Genomic DNA, 18,208 nt, shown 5'->3' with positions numbered 1-18,208 from the left:
CTGCCTCTGCAGTGCTATTTATGAGATCTCATTCTGCTCTCAGAAAATAGCTGTCCCTGCTTCTCCTTTCCCAGGCCCTGCTCTGGGGCCCCACTGTCTGTTCTCCTGCACTTGGGGGCAAGGTCGTTCACACCCTGCTGCGCCACCCCCGCAGGCTTCCATCCTCCTGCTCCCCCGTCACAGTGGAGCAGGGAGGGCACCCTCGTCTCTGCCCACCTATCCATCTAGCTATCTCTCCTCTGGGTCAGCTCGGGCCACTGAGTCCCGTGGGACAGGTGTGCCATACACGGGGAGGCTGGCTGAGGAGATGAGTGGGGACGAAAATCCAGCCCACACTCTGCTCCCCAAGCCGTGCACTCTGGTTTGAGTGGCATCAGCCTGGAGGTAAAGGGTGCCTTTTTAGAATTTGCACAAAGATGCTCTATGGGTTAGCAGTGGCCCCGAGCGCACCACCTCCGTCTGTCCATTTACCTAGCTGCCCGCGTCCCTCGGTCTGCTACCACCTCCCCATCCGGCCCACATCAGTCCATCCTTCTGTCCATCCATCCACCCCTGAACAGATGTGAAGGTCAAACACAGACAGGCTGGCATGTTCACCCGTCCCCACCCTCCATGATATCAGACCCCCTCCCTTCCATTGGATTCTAGGCTTGAGATTCTGAGGGGGCTCTCCAGCTTCAGCGCATTCCCAGGGGTCTTGCCTGCCTCCTTCTCCACCTCTGACATCCAGCTCCCAGGTACCAGTGTCTGGCCCTGCCACGGGGTCTGGAGGAAACTGGTCACACCTTGGACTCACTCTCTGGCGGCGGCAAGCAGCCATTCTGCTCCTTGTCAGCGCCAGCCTCTCCCCCCGCCCCCTCCCCGGCCCCCTCCTCCTCCACCTTCTCATCCAGCCGGCTGGGGATGGACCAGTAAAGATGGGCGTCAAGGCGGGCAGCGGCTTCGGCCAGCTCCCGGGCGCTGCACGAGGGTGTGGGCACCTCAAAGGTCTGGTGGAAGCTGGCATAGTCCACCTCATAGAAGCCATCCTCCAGGGTGAGCACTGATGTGAAGCGGTGGCCCCACAGCACCTCATCCACCAGGTAGGAGCTCCGAGCTTGGCATGTCATTCCTGGGGGAAGGGGCACGGGTCAGGGGGGATCCCAGCCCCAGGCTTCCCTCTCCTGGCTCTCATTCCACAACCCCATTGCCACACCCCTCCTTCTCTCCCTCCTCAAGGGCCTCCCACCCCCCTTTGGCCCAGCCCCTCTTCTCCCCCTTCTCAACTCCTATACCTGCCCAGCTCCCTCTCTTCTGCATTCGTCCTAACTCTCTCAACCTCCAGCCCATGCTCTCCCCTCCTCTCTGCGGGGGATGCCAATCAGAGAAGCTTAACCTTGAAACTGACCTTAGGGATCATCTAGTCCGACTTCTCTTTCCACACAGGGCTTCCCACTGTAGCATTCCCACTAATGGGCATCGAGCTGGTACTTATCACCAGCCAGGATGGAAAGCTCACCGCCTCACAGGTGTGACACCTTTTAATAAGAGCTAAAACCTGCCTCCCCAGGATTCCCACCCCCTGCTTTTGCTCCCCTGCCACCTGACACCCATTCAGGAACCTCAGGGCCCGTCATGTCTTTTCTTCTTCAAGCTGAATATCCCTGGCTCCCTCCACCATTCGTCATGTGACCTGGCTTCCAGAAATTTTACTTTCTTGATTGCAAACCTGAATGGCCAAGGAGGACCCTGTCAGCACTTTGAGTATGATAAACATTCAGCTGTGGCCTGATGCATGCACAGGAGAGGGCTCGCCACCTCTCTCTTTTGGCCATGAGGCTTTAGCTAACAGGGCCCGAGATTACATTACATAAACATTTTTGGAAGCTGTATCACAGTGCTGCAACATTAAGCCTGTGGCCAACTAAAACCCCCAGTTCTTTTTTTCACCAGAGCGCTTCAATGCGGTGCTTACATAAGTGATTTTTTTAAAGCCTAAATGTAGAATTTTATATTTATTCCTTTTAAATGTCATCTTGTTGGGTTTTGGCTCATTATCCTTGCTTTTCAAAAGCATTTTGAATCCTGACGCTCTCACCCAAAATATTGCCATCCTTTCCAGCTTTATCTCTCTAGAAAAGTCAGATGAGCCCATTTCCTCCATGCCACCCTCCCCAGGCCTCTGCACCCTGGGGCTGTGTCCCGTCTTTCCTGTTGGGTTCGCACACTTCTACCCCAGGGTCTCTTCCCCAGCCCGTGTCCACTTCAGAACAAGCGAGAATGGAAGGCTGAACGTTAGCTAACCAGAGACTGGCTCTCGGCATTGCAAGCCCTGCCCTGAGACGTCTTGGGGACATGGGTGTTGTTATTTTTCCAGTGAAGGCTGGAATAGGAAGTGTCCGGTGGGGGAAGGGCAGAAGAGGCAGAAGGGACACTGGGCAGAGAGGTCTGTGAGGAACAGAGGGGGAGCTGGTGGTACCAGGAAAGAGGGCTGGGTAGGGACCTCTCTATAAGGACAGCAGCTGTGTTGGGGCCTGGCAGGAGAGTGACAACCGGCTAGACAGCAAGAAAAGGGCCCGGGTGAGTAGGGGAAGGAGGAGGAGCTAGAGGGAGCATGGGGAGTGGTGGTAAAGGAGCAATGGTGGTCACTGGGGGCAGAGGGTGGTGAAGTAGAAACTTGGCAGGAAGGGCCAGGAAAGGGGTTTGAGGGCACCAGCTTGGAAGCCAGCAGAGGTCACAGCTCAGGCCACACCTCGCAGTCCTGTGGTCACCCACTGCAGTTTTCTTATCCTCCTCCCGCTTCCAGATCTCAAGCCTCAGAGAACCTCATCTGCGCCCCTGCCTTGGCCTCTTCCGACCTGCTCCCCTGAGTTGGAGGTACTGACATCACAGGGGTGTTGACGGCTCCTTCTGGAAAGGGGCCAGAAATGCTAAGACCCTCTATTTCCTTTGTCAGTGGAAGTTGAGAGTCTTTTGATGGGTGGGGAAACTGAGGCAGAAGTGAGCCCAGCTGCCAACCCGTTCCTAAGGTCCAGGCTAGGAATAATTTGGGCCACGGAAGACCCTCACCACCAAGTTCAGGGGCCTGGACCTCTCAGCAATGGGAAAACCCTGAACCTACCCCGTCCTTCCACCTCTGGAGCACCAGACCCTGCGGCCGGACTGCCCCTGCCCTAGCCAAGTATTTTACCCACGACCATGGACAGCTCTTAACCTCTCCTGGGGGCAGTCTCCTGTCTGAAAATGAGCACGATCCCAAGAAGTGACCTTCGCTAGGACCAGATGAACTCGGAGGCACACCGTGCTGCAAGCAGACTGCGTGTGAGCTGCGGGACTGTACCGCTCCCGGTGACCCTGACCTGGCAGCTTCCGGGGACTCCCTCCCCGCCAACCTCACCCCTCCCCGGCCCCGCTCCCCGCCCACCCTCCCTCCCCCACTACCCCTCCGCACCCGTGGCTTCCACCATGCCCTCGAGGATGACGACGATCTCGAAGTCGTCCCTCTCCAGGGCACGGCGCGACGCCTCCCAGAAGGGGCTGGCGGCGTCGATCTCGTGGCTGATGACGAGCGGCGACACGAGGAAGAGGCGGTCGTCGCCCGTGTCGAAGCCCACGCTGAGGTCGGTCTGGTGCAGCGGGATGAACTCGCCCTCGAGCGTCTGGCGCGAGCGGATGAGCTTGGCGCGGATGGAGGCCTCGACGATGTGCGACGAGCGCAGGTCGCCCACGCGGAACATGAGGCACAGGCGGCCGTCGCGCAGCGACACCACGGCGTGCGACGAGAAGACGAGCGTGGCGGCGCGCTTGTTGGGCTGCGAGATCTTGACGAACATGCAGCCCACCATGAAGGCGTTCACCATGGAGCCCAGGATGGCCTGCAGCAGCAGCAGCGCGATGCCCTCGGGGCACTGGTCGGTGATGACGCGGTGCCCGTAGCCGATGGTGGTCTCCGTCTCGATGGAGAACAGGAAGGCGGCCACGAAGCCGTTGAGGTTGTTGACGCACGGCGTCCACGCCGCGTCGCCCAGGTGCTCCAGGTCGCCGCGGCCGTAGGCCACCAGCCACCAGATGGCGCCGAAGAAGAGCCAGGTGAGCGCGTAGGCGAGCACGAAGAAGAGCAGGCTGAGGCGCCACTGCAGGTCGGCCAGCGTGGTGAACAGGTCGGTCAGGTAGCGGCCCGGCTCGCGCACGTTGCCCTGCTGCACGTTGCACCGGCCGTCCTTCTCCACGTAGCGCTGGCGGCCGCGGCGGCGCGGCGGCTCGGGGCCCGGCGAGCGGGTGGCGCCGGCCCGCGCCATGGCGGCGGCCGCAGGGGGCCTGCGGGACCGGAGCGCGCGGCGCGTCAGCCCCCGTCGCCGGCTGGCGGGACCGCGCCGTCCCCCCCCCCGGGGGGGCCCCCCTGCCACCGCCGCTCCGCCCCCACCCCCACCCCGGGGCGCGGCGGGGTGCTCCCTCACTCCCCGCGCGGGGGGCGCCGCGAAGGCGGCCCGCTGCCCCTCCCCCCCGGCCCTCGGACACGGCACCCCTCCCCCGCCCGTGCGACCCCGCGCGCACCCCGGCGGCCCGCGCCGTCCCCGGACCCGCTCCCCGAACTTCACCACGACACCCGCATGCAGTCCTCTTCCTCCCCGCGCCCCTCGCTCGCTCGGCCCCCTCCCACCGCTGCCTGCTCTCCCGGCGCCGACGGAGAAGACGTGCGGGGGGCGGAAAGGCAGCGCAACACCTCCAGTGGGCAAGGGCTGAACATTGCCACCCAAGACGTGCCCACTGGAAGTCCTCCCGGAGCGCTAGACACCCCCCCCTCATCGCTGTGGGGTGTCTGCCCCGTGTCCCCTGCGTTCTTTCCACCGTAGAGGCAGCCTGAAAGGGGGCTGGAGGGTTGCAAGATAGGAGATCAACACGGACAGCCCCGGTAGACAAGCACAAAGTTCTTCAGGAGTTAGGCTTGTCTACCCGTCTTGTCTCCTGTTCCTCACGGGCCCTGTTCCATCAGATCAAGTGAAGCACCAAGCACCCACATTTATCCCCCCACTCCCCGCGGTTCTTTGCTGGCAGCCTCCCACTTCCCGCTGACTACCCTAAGCACAGCCCCCCCCACCATATGCCCCAGAACTCACATTCCAAGGGAAGCCCACCTGATTTTGCTTCAAAATCTTCCCCCTGAGGAGCAATCTGAGCTGCAATGTGCCCAGAGAGAGGTCCAGAGCCCCCACCAGGCCCCAGACCCCTACAAGGAAAGGTTTAGAAGAAGGACTTGGTTCTCCTCGACCTTCCCCTCTTCCTGGGAATTGTTCTGTCCTCCCACTCCAGAGAAACCTGGGTTGGCTGGGGTGGGGGAGGGGTGGGTGGACAGGAGGAATGTGACAAGGATCACAGATGGCCTGGATATTTGACCAGGTCCTGGGGAGAGCCTGCCTGGATCGGCAACTCCAGATCCAGCTCTCCAGAATCTAAGTTCTGGAGTGAGGTGCTCTGCAGGCAGACCTTGGGAGGCTGTGTGTGCGTGTGTGTGTGTGTGTGTGTGTGTGTGTGTACTGGGGTACAGGGCAGGAGAAAAACCCAAAAAAGATAGCTTGGAGCTTAGGGATGCTCCCCTCACATTTATTTTCCAAGAGGATTCAGGGGACACAGGTTCCAATGCAGATTAGGGTCTTCCCTTTCCCTCCCTGCAGCCAGGGGTGTCCTCTAGAAGTTTTACTGCTCAGAGACCCCAAGTCATGCAGAAAAGTACCTGGGTCCCACCTATCCTAGTGTCTGCCCCAGGTGGGCTTCCAGAAAACCCATGTTTTCCCAGGGTCTTAGGTAATCCGACCCCCAGTCTGCCTGCTTAGAGAGATCTCTCTGCCCAGGGGTGGGAAGGAACCCCACAGTCTGATCACTGCCAGATCTCTCTTGCTGTCCATTGCCCCGGGGATCTAGGTGAGCCTTACTTCGATGGTGTCCCCTCTCCTGTCTTCCTGAGTGGAGGCTGCATACTTCTCAATGGGGAAGTAAAGGCCTGAAACGGACTTGATTTCTGCACCTTTCCTCCAAAGATCCCTGTTCCTCCAGCCTACTCCTTCTTAGTTCTCGTGCATGCCGTGACCCCTCTCCAGATGACCCCAGTGCCACATTTTCCTGGATCGCCCTTTCTCCCCCTCGGAAGTGCTGGCCAGCAAGAGGGTTTATTTTTTGGAAGGGGATCTGGTGAAAGCTCCCTCAGGAACAAGCTGTTCCCAAGCCCCCACTTGCCTTGGATTTAGGGGCCCAAACCCAAGTCCCCCGCAACTCAACTCACAGCGTGTGGAGAGGAGAGTAGCCGGCAGCAGAGACCCCTGGGGGGTAGTGTCCATGCCCCTGACACCACCCCTTCCCCGGCCCCCTTGGAGGGTGGGAGCCCCAGACACCGCTGTTTCTCCTAAATGTAGCGGCAGCTCTGACTAGGACTTGCTATCTGTGTCATCCCCACTTCCCAGGCTCCCCTGCTCCTCTCCTGTTTCCACAGCAACCAGTCTGGCGACAGCTCTAGAGCATCCCCCTCCCCTCCCCAGTCCTGGGTACCACTAGAGGCTGAGCCACACGCCATACCTATTTTTAGCCCAAGTCCCTCCTCCTGGACAACTCAGAGCTCGCCTCCTCACCCCCTCAGGGAAAAAAAGAAAAGAAAAGCCAGCACGCTCTTCCCGAAGAAGCTTCTTGCTCTGAGAAAATACGGGCCCTGATGTGTTTGGGAATAAGGCCTTCGGTCTCCTGGGGATTCAGAGGGCCACCTGGGAGCTGGCAGCTCATCAGCTCCAGCAGGGGCCTCTGGGGCAGGTACTGCTCTCAGGCAGGCACCGTCATGTCTCCCATTTTTGAAGAGGGCGCTCGGATCCAGAAGGAGGTAGCTAGGTAGAAAAGAGATTCACCCAAGGAAGGGAAGTGGGGTCAGGGGTTCTAATCTTTGTCACTGATTTGTAATGTGACCCAAAGGATTTTCTCCGCTTCCTTGAACCACAGTTGTTCTGTTTTTCACAGGGCACAGACACGTGCAAATATCCCCTTTCATCTGCTTCACGGGGTGCTCAGATCAAATGAGGTAATATAGATAGAAGGGCTGTAAAGTGTATTTTGTTAATAGTGAAAAGTCTAGAAACAACCCAAACGTCCTACAGAGAGAAAAGCCAAGGTTAGGGCTTAAAACTATTCATCCAACGAACTTCTGTGGAGCCCAAGTGCTGGGTGACATGCGGGGTGGGGGTGGTTCCAGAAATGACTTGGTCTCTGCCCACGTGGAGCTCTTGGTCCAGTAGGGGAGAAAGACACACAAACACGGAATGCGTTACCACTGATGGTTCATCGGGCAGCAGCCGTAAACTAGAGGACTCATTTCACAGCCCGGGGAGGTACCCATGAGATGGGTATGACCTTCTGCATCTGTAGATGAGAAACTAAAACAGAGAAAGGTGATTTGCCAAATGTCACAGAGGCAGAGATTGTAGTCAGACTCACCCATGTGTGTCTCGGCCTCACAAAGCCCCACGGCCTCAGGAGTGTAACAGCTGTGACACGGGAACATCATCGGCTGCCATGTTCATAGATGTAAATGTGTGTGGAGGTGCACTCTTGTGTGAAAAAGCAGCACATACACATATTCTTGTAAGTTGATCGTAACTGTATAGAAATGGCTGTAGGAACGCTGACAAAAATCAGAACAAAATTTGGAGAAATACAAATATTTCAATGCTCATTTTCCCCAGGGAAATAATTGAAAGCAGAGAGTGGTATACGCATGCCAGGTGTTGGTATTAGTACTATTATACCCAAGATATCCATCTGTTCTTCTCCAGATTCCTTTAAGTTGGAACAAGAAGATATGAGCCAGAGGAGCAGGAAGATGTAGAAATGGACACTGGAGGGTTAGAAGCTGCTGGAATGACCTGGAAAGGCGGAAAAGGTAGTACTGAGTAATATAATCTCAGGAGGCAGTGATCTGGGTTCGAGTCTCAACTCTGTCCACTGCTAGCTGGGTGACGTTGAGCAGGTTGCTTAACCTCTCTGAACAGTTTCTTCATCCAAGAAATGAGAATAACTATATTATCCATCTCTTGGGGGTTGTTGTGAGGCTTACATGAGGCAATGCCTGGCACACTGTAAGTACTCAATATGCTAGCTAGATCTCCCTTCTCCTCCTTGTCCTCCTCGTTCCAGGCGTCTCCTGAGATCCCCACCCACTCTGTGCTGCCTTCCTCAGTTCTGGTGCCACCCAGTGAGACCTGCAGGGGGCACTCCTGGTACACTGCCCTCCCCTCCCCAGCCCACTTGCCCATGTTTCTTGTTCCAAGTGGAAATACCAAGTTTTCAGCCCGAGATTGGCATCAGGAGGGCTGTTAAAGCCCCAGTCACCATCCCCATCTCCTGGGCCTGGCCCTGTCACCTGAGCCTTGGGACTTCTAGCCTGCCCTTCTCTGTCCTGCCAAGCGGCTGCTCACGTTGGTTCTGCTGTGCCAGGAGCTCAGAGAGACGAAACCAGACCCCTGAGCAAGAGTGTATTTGCATAGAACTGGCCCCATTTCTTGAGGGGGAGGTGATGGCGTTGGCAGGGCCATCCAGAGGGTACCAGCCAGCCCCCTGCCTCAGTCTGGCTGACCACCACCCGCCCCTAATTTACCCCTCCCCCCACCCCCGCAGGTCCTGGACTTCACCTGGTCTCTAACTTCAGTTCCTTGTTTATCATTGAGCTTGAACAGAGGGAGGGGGAAAAAGTTTTCTTAGGTTCCAGGGTACAGAAAAATTGGCAAGATCCCAGCTTTCCGGTATTGTGACAGAGAAAGCAACTTTACAAGGAATTCATAAAACATGTCAGCACAGTGGTCATGGTGGGAGATTGGGATTGGAACTTGAGAGTGTCGAGGGCGGGAGGGGCATGGCTGGAGCCACGTCAGTCCATAAGGAACCTTGTTACCAAGTAGAAAAAGGAGCCGGCTCTGTGCAGGTGCATTGTTCAGGGCACGTGGCTTGGAGAGCAAGCAGCACTTTGGGGCAAAAATAAAAATGGGAATCCCTCTCGTAGGCACAGCTCTGAACCAGGGTGCAAGGACTGGCAAGCTGAACGCAGTTCAGTTCTCAACTTGCCCCCTCAGCGAGTGCCTTTGTGCAGTCCACACACTGTGCAGCTGTATGTGGGAGCCCAAGGACCAACCAATCTGGGAAAAAGTTTCCTTGAGCGAGATCATGAGGCTTCTTGGGTAAAATCTTGAAGGTGGGAGAGGACGTATGATGGGAAAACAGGAAATGGTTGAGGACATGAGTTTAATGGAGCAGGAGAGGCCAATCTGGTAGAAACTATAACAGTTTTCACAAATTCAAGGGAATCGGGGGCCTAGAAAACTCACAGCAGAGAGAGGATATGGTTGAAGCAGTGGATGCAGCTGGAAGTTCGAGCGACTTGGGAGAAGCAGGGCCCAGCACCAGGACAGGCGGGACCCCTCTGGGCACCTGAGGCTAAGGCGCTTGCTGTCTTCTGGCTCTTTCCAGCACAGCCGGAGGATCAGAGCCTTCTCATAAACAGGCCTATGTTGCTTGATAAGATTGGGTGCAGGTTGACCAGGATTTAAAAGTCATGGCATTTAGAGGTGGTCCAGAATTAGTCCTCACTTTCCAGGTCAGGGATGGGTCCCAAGAGAACAGGCAAGACTAAGACCCAGGCATCCCTGCTCCTGGTCCCTGGTTGTTTCTTTTTTCCCTGTTGCCTTCCTGCTGACACAGTGTATTGGGTATTAATGGGATTTTTATCCATCGGACCCAATTGGAAAGATACTAGAGGACCCACCTAGTTAAAGATCTTCCGGGAAGAATCCTTTAGTAATGTGATTAAGCATCCCCGAACTTACGTCTTGTAAAGGTGAGTTGGTCTATATGGCATTTGCTGAAGGCAGGGGGCATGTATACCTGAGTAACAGTCCTTTTGTGACTGGGGCACTGGGGCTCAGTCCCTCTCTTGCAGCTCTCCTCTGTGGTCTGAATCACCCCACTACGAGGTGCCCACTGCTCGTGGAAATTGTTCAGCTAAAATGTTGCTCGGAATCCCGTAATGCACACAGAATAGAGTCACCCCTACTCTTTCCAGAACAAGGTCAAAGAGGACATGAGGCCGACATTGGAAGGACTGAGTCCAAAAGGAGCAATCGAGAACGAGAAAGACACAATTTGCTAAGCTGACAGAAGAGGGGAGGTCTTCAAAGAGATGGTTCCCCTAACTGGCATTTAGAGGTGGTCCAGTATGGGCCCTCACTGCACGGGTGCAGCATGGGTCCCAAGAGACCAGGTTACATGGTGGGTACGTACTTCACGACCTTGGCCCACTCTTCATACTAACCTGTGCGCGTGTTGACGATTTAGATTCTATTCAACCCACGCAGATTCACTCTAGTGTTACCCTGAGACAAGATTTGGAGTCAAACACACGTGGATTCCAGTTCCAAAACCGACACCTTCTAGCTACGTGACCATAGGCGAGCCGCTCACCCTCTCAGAAGCTGGCCGTCCCGTGTCAGATGGTACACCGATCTCGCACCGTAAACACTCACGCATACTAGTGTCCCGTGCCCTTTGTCACTGGGTCCCTGTTGGGCTCCCAGTGACTATTTTAGAACTTCTTTTTTTATTTTATTTTTTTGTACATGTAAGCTTTTCACCCAACGTGGGATTTGAACTTGCGACCTAACCCCGAGATCAAGAGTTGCATGCTCTACCGACTGAGCCAGCCAGGCACCCTTAGGACTCCTTTTTTGTAAAAAGATTTAAAAATTGAAAACAGTCATTTGACAATATGTACAAAGGAATATACATGATGGATATACGTATATATGTTATAGAACATAACTTAAGAACAAAACTCCATTTAAATCACTCTTTTAAAAAAAAGATGTATTTGTTTATTTGAGAAAGAGAGAGAGTGGGGGAAGGGGCGGGGGAGAGAATCTCTAAGCAGACTCTGCACTGAGTGCAGGGCTCAATCCCAGGACCCTGAGATCATGACCTGAGGCGAAATCAAGAGTCAGATGCTTGACCAACTGAGCCACCCAGGCACCCCTCAATCACTCTTTTTAAATTAGAAACCTACAGTTCCATTCCAGCTATCTGTATTTTCCACAGTCTTGCACCCCTGCTCTTCTAGAATTTCTAAGCTCTAATTGCCCAGTCCCACCTCCACCCTAATTTTTAGCATATGGTTTTTCTGCTGTATTGGAAAGGCAAAGACCATTTGGAAGGAACTTCTCCGGAGACTTCTCCCTCACCACAAGATATCTCTTCTGCTCCTGCCCTTGGATTCTTTCCTCCCTGTCCTCTCAGAGGAGTGCCCTAAGTGTCGAGCCGAGAAGCTTGCACCGTGCCCAGTAAGCAAGGGGCATCCTGTTTGGGGTTTGATAGAAGAACACAGGGACTGACATGATGAAGACAGGCTGCCTCTTCCTTTGAGAATGGAGAGAAGGGTGAAGCGTGGGTCCAGGTCCTGGGCTGTTAGTGACCTAACTGGTTCTGGTAGTGGCCTTGAAACAGAAAGGAACATCCGAGAGAAATATAGCAAAGGGAGACCTGGCAGGATTTGGTGGCTTAGTTGACATGTCAAAGGATGGGGCAGAGGGATGGGTGAAGAGGGGAGAGAGCACTTTGTTTTTAAATCTGTTTGACCAGGAGAAGCACAGAAATAAAGAAGTCACGAGGATCGCCAGGCTTGAGGAGGAGATGAATTCAGTTTGGGGCCTGTCTGGTGGAAGTGGAAATCCCCTGCCAGCGGCTGGAACTGTGAGGCTCTAACGAAAGCCTCAGGCTGAAGATGGAGGTTTGGGTGTAACTCAGAGACGGCAGCTGGAGCGATGTCAGTGATGAAGGCTCCAGGTCAGACACAGGAAGATCAAGGACACAAGGAGAACCGAAGCCTGAGACTTCGGTGTTGGAGGAGGTTCGGGCGTGCAGGGCCGGGGGAGAGGATGAGGCTGGACGGCACCAGGTCCAGGTCGTGGCCGGCCTTCTGTTCTGTGGCAAGGAGTGTGGATTTTCCTTCCAGACAGTGGGCAGGCACTGCAGACTTTTACACGGGGAGGTGGCACGGTCAGATTTGTGTTTCAGAGAGATGTATGTTATTGGTGTTTCCTCTTAAACATAGGACTTCATGATCTGCAGGATTTGGGTGGAAGAAGCTGGAGGTCGGAAGACTAGTTAGACGGCAGCCTTGGGAATCCTGGAGAGAGGTGCCTGGTGTCCTGGACCACAGCCCAGTGATGCGGCAGAGAGGAAGGGGGCAGGCCCCAGGTGCTTTACAAAGTCCATGCACTGATTAGCTAGGACGAGGTGGGGGAGGATGTAGATTCTGGGATTGCTGTCTGGTTTCCCCTTCAAACCCTCTGGCTCATCTCCAGATTTATCTTCCTGAAATTCTGCTATGACTGCATTCTCTGCTCGAGAGCCCCCGTGGACCTCCTTGGCCTCCAGAAACTCAGAGCCGACCCTGAACTGGCATATTTCTCCCTTGACTCCAGGTCGTCCCCCAACACAAGCACTCTGCCTGTGGTACACCCCCAGCGGGCTACCCTCCCCCATGGGGGCCTATGTGCAATGTACATTTGCCCATCTTATGGCTTTCAGAGGCAGAACTAAACTAACAATGTCAAGTTTCTTTTTTTTTTTTTTGCAAGATATGTATCAACTCAATATGGTAATACTGGTTACTGATTAGTAGTTAAATATCTAAATATCGATGATGAAGAAAAAAGGGGAAATTATTCTTTCCTTAATAAATGCCAAGGGTGGGAGACTTTGGATAAGAACCTCTCAAAACTCGCTTTCAGATACTGAAAGAAGTCCTCGGTGACGAAAAGCTTGAGAACCACCACCAGCGCTCGGTCTGGTCCAGCGGGCCAGTGTGAGGCTGTTTCCACGCAGACTTGTACTTCCCAGTCCCTCCACCCCACCCCAGGACTTTGTAGTCACTGCCCTTCTCTCTGCCTCAAACGCCCTACCCACCATCTCCCAGGACCTGAATCCTCTGCACTCTTTACGGCCCTTATCAGATGCCCCACATCTGCCAGGACGCCCTAAGTAGAGCGACCTCGCCCTCTCTGCAGCCTCCAGCGCCTCCGCACCTGCGCTGCGCGCCCCGCCCCATCGGCCCTTCGGGACCGGGATCCAGCCGGCTGCCGGCGGGGGAGGTCCGCGCACTCGGCACCCGGGACCGCACGCAGTGCTTAGGGGACGGTGACCGGCCAGGCAATGGTGCTGAGGGAGAGAGCGCCGGAGCCCCGGAGCCCAACCCCGGCCGCCCCTTCGCGCGGCGCGTAGGGCCACCGGGCCGTCCCGAGTTCATTTCCAGCTCATTAACTCGGCCCGCCCCGCCCCGCCGCGCCCGCTCCCTGTCGCTGACACGGCCACCGCCGCCTCCTCCTCTCTCCCCTGTCATCGTGCCAGCGCAGCCCCTATCGCTTCGCCCATCGTCTCGCGTCCCGCTTCCTCCCGGAGTCTGTCTGGGTCCCGCTCTTCGGGCGCGGCTCTCCGCCCTGCGCCTTCATCTGTCTGGGGCTCCGCTTCCTCGCCCCCTGCGCCCCGCCCGCCCGCCCCAGCCCCTCCAATCCCGGCAGCTCGGGCCTGGCGCTCCACGTACCCATTGGCCCGACCGCAGCCCCCCGGCCCCGCCCGCCGGCCCCCTCCGGGCCCCTCCATTCACACAAAGTTTGGCTCCGGCGCTGCGGAGGGAGGGGGCGGCCCGGCCCGGCCCAGCTCTGCCCCCGGCCGGCCCGACCCCGGCCCCGGCCCCCGGACCAGCCCTTATCTGATCCCAGCTCCGGGTTTAAGAGTCCTGGCTCTGCCCGTCGCTCAGCTCGGTTCCTCACTCCTGCCCGCCCCGTCCGTCTGTCCGTCCGTCCGTCCCGCTGGCCATCCGAGGGGCCACTCCACCCCGGACCCAAGGTAAGCCCCCTGGCCGTGATGGAGGAGTGCTGCCGCCCCGGCCGGCCCCTGTCCACCTCACTCCCAAAGATATCGGGGCCCCCAGACCTTCGCGTCCCTACCGTGTCTGGCCTCAGCGGCACACGAGCCTGTTCCCCAGCCTCCCACCTTGGGCGACCCGAAATGGACCATCCGGGGAAGGGCTCCCCGAGAAGGAAACTTTACCCAAGCTGGTCACTTCAAGGCTGAGGAAGGGGCTTTCCTGATGCCCTTCCTATGAGGCGACCTGGCATCCCATCACAGCCCTCTCAAGAAGTACAGTGACCCGCATACATATGACCGCGCATCCCCCACACAGGCACTCCAGACAGCGCCCCCTCTTCCCAGGATCATCGGGTTACTCCCACTCCCATGCCAGCCCCATTCCCCCCTCCCCACACAGTGACACTCACATAGTGACACCCATTAATCACAAGTTCAAGCATGGGGGGAAAAGGCACATACAGCTTGGATTAGGAAGCCCTGGTAGCCTGGTGTGCCTGGGACCCCTGCCCACCCGGCCCCTTCCCTCCAGTCCCGCTTCCCTGGCTCTTGGAGCTCCCCCCTCCCCACCTCTCGCCCCTCTCCCCCAACTGTGTCACAGTAAGATCCCTAGGAAGAGCACAGCAGCTCCTGCTGAGATACAAGGCCAGATGGAGATGCCTTTCCCCATCCCACTCCTTCTCCCCACCAGGAACTGACCAAGGGCACGGGTGTTAGGAGAGAGACGAGGGTTGGAGCTTCCTGATTTGGGGGCAGAGAGCTGAGTCCTGGGATGGGCAGAATGGGTAGAAGGACAAAACCGGGAAAAGGTGGGAGTGGGGCCCCTGGTCACTTGAGATTTCATTCTTATTAGCACCCCGGAGTGAGGCAGATAGGAAGTGGGGGTGGCGGAGAAGCCAGGGTACAAATCTGGACCCAAAGGAGGCCAAGCCTTGAAGCCTGATTTTGTTGCTTATCAATACAAATTCTAGCTGAAGATTTCTCGGCCAGTCTGCCTTAGCTGCGGTGTTTGAATTTTTCGCCACCGGGACTGATTTAGGGAGTTCCAGGCAGGAGCAAGGAGACGGGAGATTTGGGGCCCCCTTGTGAGGAGGGCCATTTGTTTAGGGGTGCTCAGCAGGGCCTGGAGGGTGTCAAGAAATCAGCCCAAGGAGGGGCCAGCGGCAGCCACTGAGTTCCACTGGCTTCCATCTCCAAACCCTCTCCCTAATCTCTATGACTTTCTGACCATATTCCCACAATGGTGGGCACCATCCTGTGCCAAGGGGTAGGGTCTGCTTCCTCCTCAGGGTGTAGGCTGGGTGCGGGGGACCCGGTGGAGAAGGAAGCAGGTGTCCTGGATCCTAGCTAGTTCTTCAGGGAGCAGGAAGTGAGGGAGGGGGAGGGACGGCGTCATGCCAGGGAGAGGGGCCAGGGCTGCTCTGTGGAGGAATAGGCATGGCCCAGGCAGTGCCAACTCCCTTTTCCCCGCCCCTCTGTCCTTTGGTGGTGGTGGCGAGGGAGGGAGAGAGGGGGTGTTGGGGGGTGATCTGGGCCAGTCCAGCCTCCCAAAGCCCTTGCCAGCCTGGGTCCTGAAAGGAGCTGCTGTTTTCTAAGCTGTCCCCCACCCCCCACCCCCCAGCCGGAGCCCGAGCAGCCAACTTGTCTCAGTGGGTATCAAATGGCAATGACTCCACGGAATGGAGGGGTGGGGGGTGGGCAGGTTATGGACCCATTCCTTCTGTGGTTCTAACGCAGAATCCCACTGCTGCCCCCTACCCTGAGGAGAAAAAAACCCTATCTTCCCATCATCTGCCCCACATCCAGTCTACTGTTGCTCACGTTTGCATGGGAGGGTTAGTGGGCTACCCACTCTCATCCCCCACCGCTTCCCTGTGCCCCACTGAACGGTGCACGGTGCCCCTACCTGCACCTCGATGCACGAGCTCGTTTATAGCTCCAGCTTGTTTGGCTTGGGCTAGAAGGAAAGGGCCTGGCAGAAGACCCAGGGGCCTCCTTCCCTTGTCCTTCCTAGGGACCAGAGAGGCTGGGACACTTGGATCTGGGTGGGCTCAGGCGACATTCTCTGGGGTCATCCTGGGATTGGTGGGATGAGAGGTTTAGTGCCCTGGGGATGAGTCATACAGAAAGACCCACTTTCTCAGAGGAGAAAAGGCCTCTTGGGCCTCCTGGCAGGATGCTTGGTTCTGTATACGAGGTGGAAGATAGGTTGAGCCCCCTGGCATTGGTGGGGAGTGAAAGAGGCATCGGGCAATGGAGCCCCCAACTTTCCTGCCAAGGGTTATGTAGGACGGGAGGAAAAAACTTCCACTCTCCCTCCCCTTCCCGGCCTAGATTCTTCTCTTGCCTGACTGGTCAGTGCCACTGTCCAGGCTGAGGCCAAGCTGTCCCGGATGGTGGTGAGGCCCTGGAAGGGGCTGAGAGGTCACTGGGATGGAACTGCAGAAGGATAGAGAGCAGGCAGATTTGGACTCCCAAGTAGTGCCCAGTGAAGAGTGGTCGGTGGGGGCAGCTCCCGGACTCTGAGCTTTGTCAGTTTGCCCCGTCCCCCTGTCTGTCCCGCAGGCTGAGTTCAGTGCTTTTCTTCCTTCGTCCCGGTTTCACCTACATGTTGCTGCCGTGCGTGGCCACAGTGCATCCCCTCTTCACCCCCACCCCCACCCCCATCAGAACCTTGAACCGGCAAAGAGAAAGGGATTGTGGGAAAAACTCTCCCGTGGGTGTCTGCCAGCTTGGAGCTGGATTTGAGGCGGTGGGGAGAAAGGAGGGGCTGGCTCTGGAATGTGAGGAGAAGTAGGAACCGACTGGTGTGGCCGGGAGAAGCAGGAGCTGAGAGCAGGGCAGGAGCATTTCTGGCAAATGTCAAAGTATTTGGCCATTCTGTTCTTCTTCCAGAGGCAGAAGGCCTGGGGAAAGGGGTGGGGCTGCAGCTGGAAGGACTTGGGTTAGACTTCAGGAAGCACATCCCATTAAAGGAAAGAAATTTGAAATGGAAATTGGAAAAGAACAGGAGGCCACCTTCTGGAACAAAAAACAAACCCCTAAGTCCCCAAGCCCATCATTAAGGCTTCTGAGGGGAGCTGGGAAGCTCCAACCAGCGATCAGCACAGGGATAACATGGCAGCTGTCAGGGGGCCCCTCCTGGATGGCCGGCCACTCTAGCGCACTGTCCCATGCTCCTTCCTGCTGGGGCCCTGTCTGGGAGGCCGAGGGTGGAGCTGTGAGGAGCACAGCCTTGGAGGCAGACTTGCTGGGTGTCAGTCCTGGTTCCAGTACTTTGTGGCTCCCCTGGGGCTCCTCGTCCTTACCGTGGGGCCGGTAATAGCTGGGGATCAAGAGTCAGACTTTGTAAAGGGCTTGGAATGGTGCTCGCGGCTGTGGTGCCTCCACTCTCTGACCCAGCTCTGTGGGCTTTCCTGGCTCCTGGTCCTTGCCCACTCCCCAGTTCTTCTGCGGTCAAGTGGTCAAGCCCGGGCTTCTGTCCCTCCACCTTTCCTGAGTTTGGGAAGGGTGGAGGATTTTCAACCAGACCGGGTGAGATTCCTGTCTTCATTCCCACAGATGGGCCATCGCGTGGGCTGGGGCTCCTCACCCACTGCTCCTTTCCCTGTTTGCACCAGGCTGATGTTCTGTCTTCAGCTAAGGTCCAAGAAGTGTGGACTGGGCTGTTGAGCCTCCCTAAAACAGTCTGTCCGTTCAGAGCAACTTCTCCCTTCCAGCCTGACGCCAGCTTCTCTGCCCCCAGCCCACATCTCTCCCAACCCATGTAACCCTGCCTGTCCCTCTCAAACGCGTGTTACCCTCCTCTCAGGCTTACATACCCGCCCCTTCCTCTGTCCTCCCTGGGTGCCCACAGCAGCCTCCCTAACGGCCTCCCTGACTCCAGCCTCTCTCTCTCCTTGGCTCCCTTCCTTTACTGTTCCCTCCACTGGAACTGTCACCATGAAGCACCCGTTTCATCTTGCCCCTTTCCTACCCAGACACCCCTGTTGGTTTTCAGATGAAAACTCCCAATCACAGTCTTCAAGATACTTAACAGAAGCCTTTCCTCACTCCCCTCCAGCACACCACCTTTTGGGACTGCCCTCTTCAGCCCGTGTTCTGGGGGGGAGGATGAGTCCACCAGTAGTCCCTGAGCTACACCTCTTCCTTTCCTTTAGGCTCTCATGGGGGGCCTTCCCATTCCAAGGCCCACCCCTCCCACACATCTCCATCCCCCTTTCCCCAGCCGCCCTGTCATCTTGTACCCCCTGCTCTCAGCATTCTGCTTGTCCTTTGTCCCTGT

At 56.8% G+C, this 18,208-nt stretch overlaps 2 protein-coding genes across 3 annotated transcripts in view; one reads left to right on the top strand and one right to left on the bottom strand.

The window, feature by feature from the left end:
- Positions 1–572: 572 nt before the first annotated feature.
- On the bottom strand, positions 573–4,277 carry KCNJ9 (potassium inwardly rectifying channel subfamily J member 9). Its single transcript, XM_045784305.1, has 2 exons — positions 3,431–4,277; positions 573–1,111 (listed from the first exon to the last, which is right to left on the bottom strand). Exons 1-2 carry the CDS (start codon positions 4,275–4,277, stop codon positions 780–782), a joined length of 1,179 nt encoding a protein of 392 aa, XP_045640261.1. The 3' UTR covers positions 573–779.
- A 6,627-nt stretch (positions 4,278–10,904) lies between these two features.
- The window catches only part of KCNJ10 (potassium inwardly rectifying channel subfamily J member 10), a 33,087-nt gene continuing 25,783 nt past the window's right edge, over positions 10,905–18,208 (top strand). Inside the window, exon 1 of one of the 2 annotated variants that reach the window (XM_045783876.2) lies at positions 10,905–13,902. The gene's annotated coding sequence lies outside the window, so the exon portion shown is untranslated. The remainder of the gene's footprint in view (positions 13,903–18,208) is intronic. The other variant, XM_045783875.2, reaches the window with a different exon arrangement.

Source organism: Ursus americanus, chromosome 2, assembly GCF_024610735.1.
Source record: "Ursus americanus isolate L20-20 chromosome 2, mUrsAme1.1.p, whole genome shotgun sequence".
Lineage (NCBI taxonomy): Eukaryota > Metazoa > Chordata > Mammalia > Carnivora > Ursidae > Ursus > Ursus americanus.
Note: the sequence above shows the minus strand (reverse complement) of the source record. Positions and strands in the feature narration are given on the sequence as shown.

What these genes read in the sequence shown, in the direction of transcription:
- KCNJ9 (XM_045784305.1), bottom strand. Translation starts at nt 4,277, where the DNA reads ATGGCGCGGGCCGGCGCCACCCGCTCGCCGGGCCCCGAGCCGCCGCGC. An exon ending in GGGCATGGTGGAAGCCACGG is followed by an intron (nt 1,112 to 3,430) that starts GTGCGGAGGGGT and finishes CCCTTCCCCCAG; the next exon opens with GAATGACATGCCAAGCTCGG.